At 37.9% G+C, this 17,136-nt stretch overlaps 1 protein-coding gene across 1 annotated transcript in view; it reads left to right on the top strand.

Annotated features, from left to right (window-relative positions):
- The window catches only part of PON2 (paraoxonase 2), a 28,088-nt gene extending 11,167 nt beyond the window's left edge, over window positions 1–16,921 (top strand). Inside the window, exons 3-9 of the mRNA XM_055307582.1 lie at window positions 4,885–4,940; window positions 9,415–9,580; window positions 10,117–10,243; window positions 11,750–11,950; window positions 14,714–14,795; window positions 15,529–15,657; window positions 16,298–16,921. Coding sequence (XP_055163557.1) covers window positions 4,885–4,940; window positions 9,415–9,580; window positions 10,117–10,243; window positions 11,750–11,950; window positions 14,714–14,795; window positions 15,529–15,657; window positions 16,298–16,456 — 920 coding nt within the window. The 3' untranslated portion in view covers window positions 16,457–16,921. The remainder of the gene's footprint in view (window positions 1–4,884; window positions 4,941–9,414; window positions 9,581–10,116; window positions 10,244–11,749; window positions 11,951–14,713; window positions 14,796–15,528; window positions 15,658–16,297) is intronic.
- The last annotated feature ends 215 nt before the right edge of the window (window positions 16,922–17,136 follow it).

The following is a 17,136-nucleotide window of genomic DNA, read 5'->3' as shown; positions in this document are numbered from 1 at the left end:
CTTTTGCTACTGAGTTAATAATTGTCAAATTATTAAACAGCCCTTGGCCCCGTGGAGCCCACCTTCTGTGAATTGAAGTCTCAGAGTAGACAATAGGGCACAGCCAGACACATTACAGGATGAACCGCCAAGTGTATTGCTGTTACAACTCACTGGGATGGAGGGCTCCTCGGAGAAAAACAAGCCCAAAGACATTTGTATTCTGAACAGGCGTCTGTCTGTGTTTGTGACCTTTATGTTGTGATGTGTGTGAGCTGCTGTCTGGAATTGGAAAGAATGAGGAAATATGTCACCTATGGCCCTTCTTGTGAAGTGTTTAATGCCTCTGAGGCACTTCAAAAGGCAACAGAGCGAAGACGATGAGTGATTAGAAGCACATTTGGGATACATTTTTAGGTCTAATTAGAATTGTGCCTTTTTTCCTTTTTTTTTTGCTCTGTGGTTAGCACACACTCTATGAACATTTGTTGAATGCTATGTTAGTGATGCATAATGGTTAATAATAGCATGTGTTTTTATATTTTTAATTTTTTTTAATAACAAGCACTTATTTGGTGGTCTTTTGCATTACAAGGAATAACAGTGTGCTGGGCATATACATTCGCATACAGGAAAAAGCAACTTCTTATGGTAGGCGACAGGGTAGAAGGGTTCTCTTTTTTAGTTTGCACTTTGGAAACAGTAGTAGTCATGCACTTGAGGCCAGCTATCCCTCCAAGAGGTAAGACCACTTTTCCCTACCCTTCCATCCCCATCAACACCCATACTCACACCACACACACCCACATATACACACTAATGCTACATGACTAGAAATGAACTCTTTGCAATTCTTGGGTGCTTTATACATATCATCTCATGTCTTTCTGTTTTTTAATAAATAGTTATCTACCACATATCATACAGGATATGTGCTTTTTGTGAGTCACAAAGTAGGCTCACTGTCCTTTTTTTTTTTTTTTTTTTGTATTCCTTCCCATTGTATCTTACAGACAGAAACCAAGCTTTTACCCAAGATTTGGCCTAATGTCAGCATCTAAATAATAAAAATTATAGTGACAGGAGCTAGTTAAGTCTGTTTGAAGCTTAAAAGCTTAAAACATTTTCTAAATGTCTTTGCAAATGCATGCATTCAGAGTTCTGGACTAAAATAAAATTTTGAATGGATTGTCTCTTTTGAGTTAATTAGCGGTTTTATACACTTGGCAATCAAGACCTTTACAAAAACTGCTACTCGGGAGATTAAAAGAAAAAAGCATTAAAGTTTGCAGCTCTTGTGATCAGTTGCTTTACAGTCTACCTATGAAAGGAAAATAAAATATATGCTACTGTGAGATTTAGATTTCTTTTTTCTTTTCTTTTTATGACAGAGAAGGACCCAAGGCTCAGAAGGGCTTAGTACCTTCTGCAAATTCTCTTTCCAATATAGTATCTCCTCCCAGAGTGGTTAACACACATACCTCACCAGTGAGCCAAAAAGATGGAGAATAATAGGTACATTACATATTAGATACTCTATTGGGAATGGCAAGGGCTGATTTGCTGTTACACCTAGAGGAGAGAGAAATTTATTTTCTTTTACTTGACAGTCCAGAAATAAGCAAATGGCCTACGGTGATAAGATGACTGTGTTCCATGTGACCAATCTGGGACAAAGGCTGATGAAGCAACACAACTGTCTTCAACATACTGTTTCTTTCTTGGTCCAAGCCTAGAATTCCAGTGATTGCCACTTCCCAGCAGGAAAGAATAGAAAGAACATAGACTTGGATATTATGCTGAGTGTATTTTACCCAGAAATTGCATTCATATTGTGCTCTCACATCCCATTAATCTGAATGGAGGCAAATGGCCACAACTATTGCAAGGAGGGGTAGGATATGTCCAGAGCTGTGTTGACATGTGCCTATAGCTGAAAAGGTAGAAGGGGAGTATGCATACTGGGGAGCAGTTGGCTGTCTCTGACACAAATCATTACCAAAGGAAGTAAGAAAAAAGTTTTAAAATCAGATGTACTAAGCTAGAAGACTTACTAGCGCAAGAGGGTTTTGAGAGAGTCTGTTAAAAGCACAGAATATGGATTGGTGAAGATCTTGGTAGGAGGAATGGAAGCCAAACTTTTGTGGGGGAAAGCCAACCTATGGAATTGACCACAGTCAAATTTACAAAGTAAAGTGTCTTTAGAGAGGAACCAGGAGATGGTTCTGACTGTAAGAATTCATTCGATGCTAGGTTGTCTTTTTTCTGTGTGCTTTTAAGTTAGAACAAAAGGATGTGAGTCTCAGGTCCCCAGTCTGTGACCTTGAGCAATTTGCCTCCCCATTCAAAGGCTCTGTATTCTTAAGTCTAAAATAAGAGATAATAATCTTGCTTCTTAGGCTGTTAGAAACTATGTAAAATAATGTATGTAAAGTGCTTAACAATGAGCCTGGCCCTTGGTAAACACTTTATCTTACTAGCTATTCCGGTTACTACTAGTACTACTCCTGTTACTAATTAGAGCAGAAAAAATTTCTCCAGCATTGACTACTCTTGCAGTAATCACACTAAAGAGGTGATATGAAATGATACAATTCTTTTTAAAAATATTTTATTTATTTATTTATTTATTTATTTATTTATTTATTTATGTATTTATTTATTTATTCATTCATGAGAGACACAGAGAGAGAAGCAGAGACATAGGCAGAGGGAGAAGCAGGCTCCTCACAGGGAGCCAGATGCAGGACTCAATCCCTGGACCCAGGATCACTCCCTGAGCCGAAGGCAGACACTCAACTACTGAGCCACCCAGACATCCCGAAATGATGAAATTCTGTTGTAGTAATAGATATCAAATTAAGATGGGGTGGGGGTAGATTCTGGAAAATATACTAAAAAAACCTACAGATAAGACTTTGTTTTCTTGGAATTAAGCAATGGGGTTAAACAGAAAGGTTACAATGTGGTTGAAATGAAAATATCTTTTAAAAACATTGTTCTTTTCCTGATTACTAAAACAATACTATTACTTGTAGAAAACTTTAAACAAAAATATAAAGAAGAAAATGAAAATCACTCATAATCCTGCACCCAAAGAAACATTGTTAATCTGCTTCTGTGTATCTTTTCTTGCTCTATGTGTATAAACATGTACACATTGGAATTAAAATGTTTTAAGTAATTTTTCAGGAGCAACACATTTTATTTAATTGACTTCCTACTAAATGGTTCCAGAAAGCAAAACTTGGAGTGACATGTATATGTGAGTGTGTGCGTTTGTATGTTTGTGGTTGCATATGCACATATGTGTTAAGTTCCCCTGGTCCCTGCTCTTTACCATTTGAGAACCACCACGGGGCCAGAGACTAGTGATTCTTAAAACTTTTTTGTGCTATTGGCCATTTTTTTTTTTTTTTAAAGTGGAGGAAGGTGGGTTTTAGTATTTTTTTTTGAATTTTTATTTATTTACGATAGGCACACAGTGAGAGAGAGAGAGAGGCAGAGACACAGGCAGAGGGAGAAGCAGGCTCCACGCACCGGGAGCCCGACGTGGGATTCGATCCCGGGTCTCCAGGATCGCGCCCTGGGCCAAAGGCAGGCGCCAAACCGCTGCGCCACCCAGGGATCCCTATTACTGGCCATTTTTTAAACCTACTGAAAGCCAAGGATCCTTTTAATAGAAAATTTCTCAGCTGAGCATACAGATGACATTTCGCATTGTACAGAATTGCAACAAGTTCCTAGACTCTAAAACCCATTTGTGGCTCCTTAGGAATTCACAGACCTAGTTTCAGAACTCCTCCATTATGCCTTGCTTAAGCATATCATCTTGCCAAGGAACAGGCATGAGGGCATTCATGATTGCAATTGTCTTTACAAAGCAGAGTTCTTGGCATTTATAATTTCTTGTGCTTTTCTCCACTATGATAGAGCCAACAACACTGGAGGCAACCGGCCAAATGCAAACTCATGAATCAAAACCAAAATGGCTGCATAGATGCTGTTTGTTTTTGACAACCTAGAAATAATCTTGGAGAAAGCCTTTGGAGAGGTCTTAAAGGGGAAGATTGGATTTTGTGAACTCAAAGAATGTGTCATGATTTGGCTTAATCTAAGCCATTTTTATTCCTCTTTTCTTGTGTTTGGGTCTATTATCTGTCTGCAGAATTTACACAGTGAGACCACTGGGAAGGTCTTATGTCTAATTATTTGCTGTGCTGTGTGGAGTGTACTGCAGACAATCAATAAACAATCAATAGTAATTGTAGCTTGCTCAGAGACAAGCGTTAGAAGATTCAGCTGGCTTAGGTGGATGGTATTTTTCATTAATTTTCTTTTACTGGTTGTTTTCTGTAGTTTAAAGCCTAAATTTAAAGATTAAATGGGCAGCTTTCTTCACTTATGAGAACAAGCAGACATTGTTTTTTAAAGAGGGAATATATAATCCCAGGTGTTTTATCTCTGTTAATGAGAGAAATGTCTGAGTTTGCTTCAGATTGAATGAGCAGAGAAAGGGACAAGGATATTTGCATGGTTAAATGACTATGAGCCCTTCTCTCTGAAAGTAATATTCCCCTGATGTCAATTACTTTTGTACAGACATCTGGATGTTTATCGTAAGAGTGTACAGATGTCAACTTTTTCTGTATTATAGCTGGAAATGTGGTGATTACTTGACTTTGATTTGAGTAAACATAAAATATCTAACATTTAAAGTCAGAGGTGCACTACAGGAAGGGATTTAGACTGACGGGTATTAAAAAGAGTGGTTGGTTCCTTGGAAAAACTTAGAGCCATTCCTAAAAATACAGGCACTGATAAAGTAAACTAAGTCCCAGTTATGCTCCATCTAACAAATAATGGAATTTGAACATGACATTTATCTATTTCTTGAACTTACAGAAGCCGGTGCGGATGATATTGATATACTTCCCAATGGCCTGGCTTTCTTTAGTGTGGTGAGTATCTCCTTGCTTCCCTGGTCTCAGTGGAGGAGGTCCAGGGAAGTTGGATGAGGCCTGCAGAGCAGTAGCTTGTTTGTAAAATTCCTCACTTTCCAATATATGTTCTGGAAAAAAAATATACAGTTTGAACAGGATTTTGGAAAATGTCCTACAGCTTATCTAAATGCAGAGATGAAATAGTCTTTGCCACTTGACTAATTGCTCTTTGTGTCCCCACTGCACTAAAACGTTCCAATGTAGTCTCTGTTCCAAAAGTTTCTTATTAAAAAGCATACTTTGGGTGTGGTAGTGGAGATTCCACACTACCTTATACTTTTTCAAATCCAACATCTATCTTTCTTTCCATTAGATACTCAATTTTAATCTCATTTTCTTGTTCTTGTTTATTTTCAAACAAAATATCAACTTTCCCAGACCAAGGCTTTTTCTCTCTTCCTTTTTCCTCTGAATAGCCTCTTGTGAAAGTTATCAACTGAGTTTATTTATACTCTTCACTTTTGCCTTAATTCTGAGAAGCTGAAAAATAACCACTTCCCTGGGCATACATTAGAAAGACTGTAAAATTGATCAGCCTGTGTGCGGGCCTACACCAGTAGCCATCTAATTGGAAAACTCTGTAAGAGGGTGATGAGGAAGTTCTGACCACTTTTCTTCTCTGGCTTGGGCCCCTGTGAGTGTCCTTGGTATTGTCATGGGTCCGGTTTTTCTTGAGGAAAGCGGCCTGTGACGATTCTGTTCCCTCTTAGCATCCATTATTTTCAGGCTCTCAGACTCAGATGTGAAAAGCGTGGAGATGCTTCGGAAGAGTCACAGCCCTCATAAAACAGTTGTCAGACACAAGGGAAAGGAAAGAGTACTGAGTTTAGAGGGGATTGAGGGTTAAGGTGCTCATCAGGTTCCTGATAGTGTTTAGGTGGAAGACTGAACAGCTAATTGTTACCATTGAGGAAAAAAAGGAAACGTTTGGGCTTTGGCAAGAACACTAATATTTATATTAAATTTTTAAAATACAGCTTCAAAAGACAAGTTTTATGTAATCACCTACACAAAATGATTAAAATAATACTTCTAGGAAAACTCTGTATTCTACTAGAAATATGTGTTGGGAAGTACATGTTTACACATGTATATAAGCTTACGAGAAAACATTGGAACTCCTTGTCAAAATTATTCATAACTAGAGACACAAAAATCCTGAGGAATATAAAAAGCACTTGCTTTTTTTTTTTTTTTTTGGAAGGAGGTATTCTCAGATATATATTTTTTAAGATTTTATTTATTTATTCATGAAGGACACAGAGAGAGAGAGGCAGAGATACAGACAGAGGGAGAATCAGGCTCCATGCAGGAAGCCTGATGTGGGACTCGATCTCAGCCCACACCCTGGGCTGAAGGCAGCGCTAAACCACTGAGCCACCTGGGCTGCCCTGTCAGAGATTTTTGTAATCCAGAACTCAACTGTTTCAAGATTCAAACCCCATAGGAATAAATCTGAATGAGGAGAAGTGAGGTCTCCAAGCACATAAATCTATAGTCATTTTCACTGATGAGCTTACAACAGCCACAGTGATCTTATAGCCATCTCAATGGAATTTCTTCAGCTTTTTTGTCCTTCCTTGGTTATATGACTGTCCTTTCTTTTTTTCAAATTTAGAAACAATCCCACTTTACTGCTGTTTTTTAAATTACTCAGCTTTGTCTCTACTGTTTCCCAGAATGTACTCCTTTCTAAACAAGGAATGTATACCTACCTCATGGCAGCTGTCTCTTCCTCTTCCAAGCTTATTAGTTAGCCCATCCAACCCATCCTGTTCCATTGTTATGGGTTTGAGGGTCACCCCAAAACCAACATCACACTTAATGAAGAACTGGATGACCCAGAATGGGATATAAGAAAGATTTAAATGACAATGTGAGTGTACTTAACACTGCTGAACTGTACACTTAAAATGGTGAAGATGATAAATTTTGTTATGTATATTTTGCTGCAAGTAAAAATAAATAAAACTTTTAAAAAGAGAAAAAAGATTTAAAAGATACTGAGTATTAAAATCAACATGAATAGTTATCATCATCTCTGGTAGAGCTTTCTGTGCATTGAAATCATGCTCTTGTTTATGGGATAGTGATACAAAATAGAGATTATTAGCCACTGAAATGGCACTGCCATATGGCAATAGTGTAATTCCAGTTTATCCCGCACTGAGCCTATCAGCCTTGAAGTTTTATAATTTTGGTGGATTTTTTAAATTGGAGAGAATTTCTATTATTTTCAATTTTGTGCATACAGTGATACTTAAGTTTTGTATACTCTTTTAGATTTGCATAAAATATTTATTAAAAGATTTAAAAGAGAAAAGACCCAGATATTTTCAGTGAGTCCTCAGAAAATATTAAATAAAATTCAACATTTCATTCCTGATTGAAAGTTCCAAGAAAACAAGAAATAGAAGATAATTGCTCTGAAACTTACAGCAGGCTTCATTCTTAGTGGTAAAACATTAGCCACCTTCCTATAAATGTTTAGAAAGGGAAGAAAATGCCCCTAAATATTATAACTATCAGTAATCTACTAGAGCTCCTAATAACCCAATAAAACAAGAAAAGGAAATATGAGGTAGAAAAAAAGTAAAAAACTGCCATAATTTTCAGACATCATCATTACCTGCCTTTTAAACAATCCAAGACATTCAACTAATAGACTATTCGACCTGAGGGGAGAGTTCAGTGAAATGGTTGGGTTTAGAATGAGCATGGAAAAACTCACTGGCTTTCCCACGCACAGGGAAAAGCCAAATAGAAAATGTAATAGTGGGATACCTGTGTGGCGCAGCGGTTTGGTGCCTGCTTTTGGCCCAGGGCGCGACCCTGGAGACCCGGGATCGAATCCCACGTCAGGCTCCCGGTGCATGGAGCCTGCTTCTCCCTCTGCCTGTGTCTCTGCCTCTTTCTCTCTCCCTGTGTGACTATCATAAATAAAAATTAAAATAAAAAAAAAGAAAATGTAATAGTAATAAAAATAAAAATAATAATGTTCCATTCATAACAACTTTATTTTCAAAATTCATACAGAGAAATAAGCAGAAATATTTAAGACTGTTTTGTGAAAATAAAACAATGAAGTGTAGGAATGGGGACATGCCATAAATATATTGGCTATGTATAAAAATAAAGCTGTAGTAGTTAAAAAGTGGTATATTGGTATAGGAATAGGCCTAAGTCCCCAAACAGATCAGTATACAGACAGGGATCTTGTACATGATAAAGGTGATCTTTGCAATTAGTCAGAAAAGGATGAACTTTATGCCAGGCACTGCTCCAGGCCCTGGGATATAGCAGTGAATAAATGAGACAAAGTTCTGACTCATGTTGCAATGGGAAGAGGATGAATCTGTATCAGGTGACAGCAGCACTTGAGAAATACAGGAAAGTGGGGCAGTAGAGAGGGACAGCTGTGTTGAGGGTATGGTCAGGCTGCCATTTATGTATGTCTAAATATGTATCTGTGCCAAGTGGTGATAAGTGACATTTGACATAGATATAAAACATCGAGGAGCCCTAGATCTTGCAGGGATGGGGAAGTGATGGAGGGAGCATTCCTAGGCAGAGGGAACAGTATGTATAAGGGCCCTGAAGTGAGAATGTGCTGGTTTGTTTGAAGATCATCAAGGAAACTGTGTGCCAATAGGAGATGAGGGCAGAGACCTGGAGTGTTTGAGGAGGTGAAGGGGCAGGAGGCTGAGCAGGGCAGATCACACAGGTCCTTTGGTCAATCGGAAGAACTTCTACTTTGTAATTTGAGTGAGCTGGAGTTTTGATCAGAGGCGTGACATCATTTGGATGCTGGTGGGAAACCAACCTTCCATAGGGAAAGGCCAGAAAAAATGAAAAAGGGCAGTTAGTTGTGAGGCTGTTGCCATAATTGGGCTGGTGGTTTGGGGCAGGGCAGTCATGGACAAAGTGGTGAGAAAGGTTCATATCCTTATGAAGAGATGTTTTAAGGCAAAGTCAACAAGATTTGCTGACGGATTGGATCTGGGGTGTGAGACAAGGAGGCGAGTGTTGACTGGCATCATTCACCAAGACTTTGGGCTCTGTAGGAGCAAAGGGCAGGCTGAGGGCGTGAGGGTTAACAGCCCATTTGTAAATTTTCACTTCTGTCCCCATGCCTCTCAAGCCTGCCTGGTATATCCCAGTCCACCAACCTTTTGGGTATCCCCTTAAGAGACTGCACCCGAGTCTTGTGCCTCCACTCAGAAAAATAAGTTCTTGTTAATCTTGCAACTTGCTGGCCCCCAGTTCCTATTTTTTTCTATTGTCTCCTCTCTGCTTTCTTGCTGTTTGTAGCTATAGTGAAAACACCTTTAACCAAAGTTTCTATCATTTATTTATACTGCCATATATGTTTATTTTAGCCCATAAACACCCTTAAGCTTCTCTACTTAACTTTTTCCTCTGTTTTAAAAAGGGTTTAAAATGTCCAGGACTCCACAGCTTTTCCCCAGATAAGCCTGGAGGGATATTAATGATGGATCTAAAAAAGGAAAACCCGAGGGCACTGGAATTAAGAATCAGCCGTGGGTTCAATTTGGCTTCGTTCAATCCACATGGTATCAGCACCTTCATAGACAGCGGTAAGAGCTGATGAGCTCCCCACACTGAGAAACTTATCATGGTTTGCAAATAACTGGAAAATAGATTTGGATCATATCTATAGTAAGAAAAGAACAATTAACTCATGAATTATTTTGTTATTCTTCATACAGATAAATTGATCATTTACCTCTCCAGCTAGCAGCATCTTAGGCTCTGTTCGGAATTTCTATCAGATAACATCTGGGAGAATGTTTAGATTTCATAACCTTTTTCATATATCTATGATTATTGCATTAAAAAAGAGCTATATTTCTGAATTAAACTATAAACAGATTATTCATGAATTCGGTATATGGAGTGGGAAACACTCTTTCTTAAAGGTCAGGGGACCAATGATCAGAAATAACACCAGCCAGACAGTGATGGGAGAGCCTGGGAAGAAGAATGATCTGTTAGGTCCTCTAATGGCTTATACATTCAACCTTTCCCCGCCTGTGGTATTTAAATGTCAGTGTCTGCCCAGAGGTCCTATGGTTCTGTCTTGTAAATTAACTCTGTTCTTTCAATTCTTTAGACGACACAGTTTATCTCTTTGTTGTAAACCATCCAGAATTCAAGAATACAGTGGAAATTTTTAAATTTGAAGAAGAAGAAAATTCTCTTCTGCATCTAAAAACAATCAAACATGAACTTCTTCCAAGGTACTTAGCCCTTTTGTTCATTCTCCAGTTTATGTCTGGCTTTTCCATGTATTCCCCATGATGGTCCTTTCAGCCTTGATAAGAGCGAAAATACGTGTATGCATACACATACATAAGTACATGTGTGTGTGTGTGTGTGTGTGTGTGTGTGTGTGTGTGTGTGTGATTTCCTTGTAGAGCATGGAAAGTCCATGTCACTCCTAATAATCAGTGTTCTGTAAGGACTCCCTTGAGAAATGATAAAACACAGGATTACAGGGGAGCTGCTCTTCAGAACCATCTTGGGAGTCAAAGACAAACCTCACTGTTTTTCCTGCTGTCACCTTCCATCTCAGATGACTCATCACCCAAACAATAATACTTGTCCTGGCAAGGAAGAGTAGCCTGCTTAAATGAAGTCTGTGTTTTGTCTGGTACTAACACAAAGTGCTTCCACAGGGGTAGTGGTAGCTGGAGGCTGATGGCTGCACAGAATTGCAGGGATGCAGACTGGAAGTGGGTCACTCCTACTTCTAGAACACACAGCCGGTTGATAATGTGGTGAAAAGAGAGTCATGTGTATCTCCCCAGCTTTGCTTGTGTTAGCCTACTGCTTCTTTTGAGTTTGAACTTGATGAGCATTTTTAATTTCTCCATCTTTAGCTAGAGCTTATGCATGTAACTTCTAATCATTCTTCCAAAAAATGCACTTCATAATAAATAGGAGCATAAATACTGTCCAGGCAGCCTCTGCATCACGGTGCTGTTTCAGAAAGAGGGGACTCACCTCCCCTATAGCTCTGTTTCTCATTTAACAAAAAAGAAAGCAGCTCTTTCAGAAATTTTTGCATAGGGTAATTGGAATTTAAATTTAATAACGCCCTTGCCTAACTGGTTTTAAAAATGTAATTGTTTTTAGCATATAAATCTCTCACCTGCAGCATTGTGCTATGGCAATATCATCATCCATCTCTCTGCAAGTGTTTATTGAGTGCCCGTTCATTCTCGGCAGGTCGGCTTTGTGAGTCAGGTAGAAATTGAACAGTCAACCTTAGTTTGACTAATAACTAAGCAAAGGAACTCAAGAAAATCCAGCAACTGAGTAAATGAAAGCTAGGTAAATGTTATTGACGGCCTAACCAGCTCAGCAGCCAGTGAGGCTCTCTCCAGCTTTATACTATAGAGAGCTATATCCTTTCATATTGTTGCTAAACCCTGCATTTCTTGCTGTCAAAAAACATACCCTATTGGCACTAGGTTCTTTTTTCTTTTGTAATAGTCCTGCCATAATTGCTAAATGACCTGTCTTCAAATTACCTGTTATCATACAAAATTGTTCTCTGAAAAATGATATTATATAGAATCCATATGAATATAGCCATGTGAGTTTTAGCTGAGCTGTTCCTGGGAAATCTGTGACCAAAAATGTAAAGCACATATTGTGTATACCTTCCAGAGATTTAATCTTTAATATGGAGACCAACTGGCTTTTTATTTTCTCTCATGTGTTATTTTTCTCTCTTTCAGTGTGAATGATATCATAGCTGTTGGACCAGCACATTTCTATGCCACCAATGACCACTATTTCTCTGATCCTTTCTTAAAGTATTTGGAAACATACTTGAACTTACACTGGGCAAATGTTGTTTACTACAGTCCAGATGAAGTTAAAGTGGTAGCAGAAGGATTTGATGCAGCAAATGGGATCAATATTTCACCTGATAAAAAGTATGACTCCTTATAAGAGTATCTTCATTTCTCCTTAGTAGTGTGCTGGGTCAAATTCTTCACTTTGCTTTTTTTTTTCCAATGTAAAAAGCTTCCTTGATTTTTTTTGGTCTCTGACATATACCATATATATGTATATATACATGATATATAGCTCATATATAATATACTGTATATATTTATATATTTGTATTAAATAGTATTAAACTTATGTTAATATGTAATACATAATATGCACTTATATATTTACTTACAATATCTAAATTTTGCTATATATCATTATAGAATTTAAATTTGTAAATGTAAATTTTTATGAAGTGGGATATTTACATATAGATATTAAAGCATGAGATGGGTGCTTCCTTTTAAATGAATATATCTTTGTTTTATCAGCTGCATATTATTCCATTATAGGGATGATCCTAAAGCTATTTAACCCAGTTCTCTGTTAATGGATACATAGGTCTTTTTTTGTATTTTTTTTTTAATAAAAAATGTATTTGTCAGTTACCACTGAAGCTCCTTCAGATGTTTTTAAAGAACAGCTCCTTAAGGGAGCATTGCAGCATAATCCATCTTCATGTTTGGAGATGATACAAGGAGACCTGGGTTCAGATGCCAGCTGGGCACTAGCTAAAAGTACTATGAACTCTTCCTCTGCCCATTTGTACGAGTATTTCTGTAGAGAAAAACCCTCAAAATAAAACCACTTACTCAAAGAATGACCTCCTTTATTTATTTAAAAAATTTTTTTTTATTTATTTGAGAAAGAGAGAAAGAACCAGAGTGATAGGAAGAGGGGAGAGAGAGAGAGAGAAAGAGAGAGAAAAGCAGACTCCCTGCTGAGCAGAGAACCGGTTGTGGGGCTGGATCCCAGGACCCTATTATGACCTGAGTCAGAGGCAAATGCTTAACCAACCGAGCCACCCAGGTGCCCCAGAATGACCTCTTTAAATGTTAACTTTAATAGATTTTGCCAAATTGCCCCCCTCCCAAATGATCTCCCTGTTTCTATACGTCCAACTGTAACATATAGAAGGGATGTTAAATTTTATTAACTTCCCCGTGTACTACCTTAGCATGCTGAACAATTTAAACTCCTACAGATGTAACACAAAATAAATTTGGCATTCCTTGACAACTAAATGTCTTTTTTCATGACACAATTTCTTCTTTCTTGTTGATTACAGAAAATGGATGTAGAATCATTTAAATTGTCTGTAACTCTCCTGCCAAATCTGTTTTTCTCCCCAACTCTCATCTTTCAATTATGAAATTCAAACTTTCCAGCACCCAAGCTGCAAATTATAATGATGAGAGAGGATTCAGCTCTAACTCCTTCTCTGTCACCCTCCCAGTCCGACCAGCGAGCGAGCAGTGTTGCTTCCACCAGGGCTTCTGCCTCCCACCCTCATCTCCTTTCCTTTCCCCCTGACGTCTGCCTACTTTAGGTTCTCATCCTCTCTGGCTAGTGTGATGACTTTCTTCCAACTCGTTTTCAGCTCACTGACATTTTTTGTCTTGTCGCCAGTTTTGTCCTTCTGTGTTACAGGAGCTTTTAAGGCTTTCCGAAAGAGAGGGCTCAGTGGGCTTCATCTTTGACTCCTCCTGCTGAGCACTGCCAGGTGCAAAGCAAATGCTCAGTACTTGTTGAATGGAACTGACCATTTGTTATTATGCCACTTTGTTATTCTAAAAATTCAGCGGGACCCAATTGCTTCTCAAATCAAGGCAAGCTAAAGGCTTGGACTTGCTTTAATAGGCCAGTTTCTACCTCCTTTTTTGACTGTTTTCATACTTTCCCTGCTTTAGACAAAGAACTCATTATTTTGCAAATATGCGTCTCTCATTCTTGCCCCTGCGCCTTTGCTTGCGTGTATTTTTTTTTCTGCCTAGAAGGTTCTTTGTCCTCATTTCCTCAAATCCAGTCTCTCCTTCCACATCCACTGCAGATGCCTTTCCTTTGTGAAGCCTTCTGTGTTCTCAGGAGTTAGATATTTCCTCAGTCTCTAGACCTGAAATATTTCTTGTGCTACCACGAGAAATACCAGTCATGCTGTATTATTTGTTTGGTGTGTACAAACCAATCTGATCATCCCAACACACTATAACCTTTTTGGGAAAAGGCTGCCTCCTCTTTATGTGTGTCACAATACCGAGCTCATGGCTTTATATATGATAATTGCTCAATAGAACAGTTGCCATGGAACGGTCAATTCAATGAGTAAAATGACCATAGAGTAGTCCATTAATTCACCCTCCTTAGATGTAGACAGATTGTTCTGAATACTTATCTCTTACTCTCAAAATTCTCAATATGTTAATAAATATCTTATTAAGTATGAATGGCTATTAATAAATAATAAAGTATATTCTGTACCATACATTTCTATGTGAAAATGATACCTAGAAATAATCAAATTATATCACGGAATATAAAAGCTTTTTTCTGGAAGCCAAACATTGGTTTTGTCCTTCCAGTGGCAAATATCACAGACTTTATATTCAAAATAATGTTCTATATTACTTTTCCCCTTACAAACCTTTTGAAAAATAATTTAACAATTCTGTGATTGTTTGTAGCAACAATGAATAGATTTTGAAAGCTTACTTTTTAAATAAAAATTGACCTTTATCAAGGATTCCTTGAGGGCCCATCATTGATTAACTTCTTGGCAGGTTATTAAGACTTATTCTTCCATACTGTATTAATGAAGCTTTATATTGGCATGGAACTCTAACCAGTGTGTCCTTTCTGTGAAGGTACATCTACGTTGCTGATATACTGGCTCATGAAATCCACGTTTTGGAAAAACACCCTAATATGAATTTAACGCAATTGAAGGTAAAATACTTATTTTCATATATAAAAGAGGCATTAACCTATCATGCTTTGTAACTATGAAGTTACGCTGTATTATGACAGTACTTAGAACAGAATATGATGCCAGGGTTGCTATTCTGAGTTTTTAAATATTACCTCTGTACACCAGGCCAAATCTCCTGTCCTCAGCAATCACAAGGACTGACTGATTATATGCAGCAGAGGGTTGGGAGTGATATTTGCATCAGATTTAGAGCCCATTCCATGAAGTACTGATGGCACCCAATGAATTCCAATAAGAATTTTCACAATTGAAAAGACTAAAAGATGAATTCTGAAATGAAGATTTATGCACATTGTCAGCTCTTTCAATAATAAATGAAGGTAGAAATTGGGTTCCACACCATTATTTTCTTCCTGCTTGACAACACATATTTTAGATTGATTAAGAATTTCCTATTTTGCTTTGAATGAGTTCCCTCAGCTAACTGATCATTGTGCATCTTTTAAGGGAAAAGGAGTTCATTTTTTAGAAAGATTGATTATCACCCAAAGTTTCTTAATTTCAGGGAAGATGAAAAGTGGCTCTAAACCAGTTTATTAAATTTATTTTAAGCAATATTGGTGTTAAAAGGGTGGAAGCAGGGAGCTGTGTATAATTTTCCCATGTGTAAAGAGGCAAGAAAGGTTAGCCCTAAATTATTTAATCAAGTTTCTCAAGTCATTTAGATATTGATATTTTTTCATTTGGAAGGTACTTAAGTTGGATACACTGGTGGATAATTTATCTATCGATCCTTCCTCGGGAGACATCTTGGTAGGCTGTCATCCTAATGGCCAGAAGCTCTTCGTTTATGACCCGAACAATCCTCCATCATCTGAGGTTTTTATATTTTTTTAAACCTTAATTTTTCAACTTTAATTATTCAAGTCCTTTTGAACTAATAATACAGTAAACTGTCACAGGGATGGGTTCTTTAGTTATTTTAAACCAATAATACAATAAACTTACGCAGTGATTTTGTAAGTGCTTTAAGCCAATAATTGGCAGAATTTCACTTATTCAAATACTTTTAGAAAGATAATCTTTTGATGTATTAAATTATGGTGGAAACTAGTCAAAAGGCATTTTCTATAAAGACGTGCGCCCCCCTTGTGTGGTATACTGGCAATTTTTTTAAATACCTGGCTTATTGTCAGCTCACCACATGACATGGCTTCTGTTCGTGCCAGCGTAGTGTGAAAGTACTCACATTAGTGTGGAAGTATTTCCATTAATGCTCAATTACTATAATAACACTAAATCCTGTGTTGGCATGCAGTAGCTAGAAGGTTTAAGAAAGTACTTTCTTTGAAGGCTTAAAACAGTACTTTCATTTAAACATTAAAAAGATTGGTAACTGCTGTGTTTCAACAGCATGTCCTCCTAATCATTGTGTCATTGTGGAAGACAAGGATTATTGGTGATTGAGTGACATGGGTGTACGGTGGTTCTGTATTAATCTTTTGTATCCCCTGAATAGGTTCTCCGCATCCAGAATATTCTATCTGAGAAGCCTACCGTGACTACAGTTTATGCCAACAACGGATCTGTTCTCCAGGGAAGTTCTGTAGCCTCAGTATATGATAGGAAGCTGCTCATAGGCACTTTATATCACAGAGCCCTGTATTGTGAACTTTGAATTGTACTTTTGGCATGCAAGCGTGCTAACTTCTTTTAACACTTAATTTTCTATGAATTACTAATTTTGTGGGAATTTAACCAGCAAAATGGGCCCAGAAATGTCTGACATGTATAGTTAGTCTTATTTCGGCAAGGAAAGGCCCCTTCAGTTCTGATAGCACTTGTAACATAAAAGGAAAGGGGACAATTTTTAACAATGTGAAGGAGAGAGAACACAGCTGCTTCCTGTAAAGTGGATTCATTGAACAAAAGAAACCTCATCTCTGCCTTCCCACTGCCAGAGCATGCATTCCACTGAAGCAGGGTAAACTACGTGTCCCTAAAATGTGAGTAACCTCAGCTCCAACGGTGCGACCACTGTGACTGCTCAGAACTACTGATAGATAACATTTGGATGTTTTGTACTTACATCTTTGTTTACTCTTCATGAGTTGGGGTTCTAGTAAAGGCCAACTGAAATCCAGATTTTTGCCTGTGGCCTTATTCTCAAGGCATGTCCTCAGGAGGGGAATGGGAAAGTGGCCGCTTCCTTGTAGGGTTTCCTTGGGATAGGCAGGCATGGTGATGTTAATTTCTTTCACTGAAAGCTGAATGTCAATGGGCTCTTTATTTCAATAAAATGGAACAAAGAATCAACTAAAAAAGCAACTCCAATTCTCCATGAGTATGGAGTGTTCC

This window comes from Nyctereutes procyonoides, unplaced genomic scaffold, assembly GCF_905146905.1.
Source record: "Nyctereutes procyonoides isolate TBG_1078 unplaced genomic scaffold, NYPRO_anot_genome, whole genome shotgun sequence".
NCBI classification, from domain to species: domain Eukaryota; kingdom Metazoa; phylum Chordata; class Mammalia; order Carnivora; family Canidae; genus Nyctereutes; species Nyctereutes procyonoides.
Note: the sequence above shows the minus strand (reverse complement) of the source record. Positions and strands in the feature narration are given on the sequence as shown.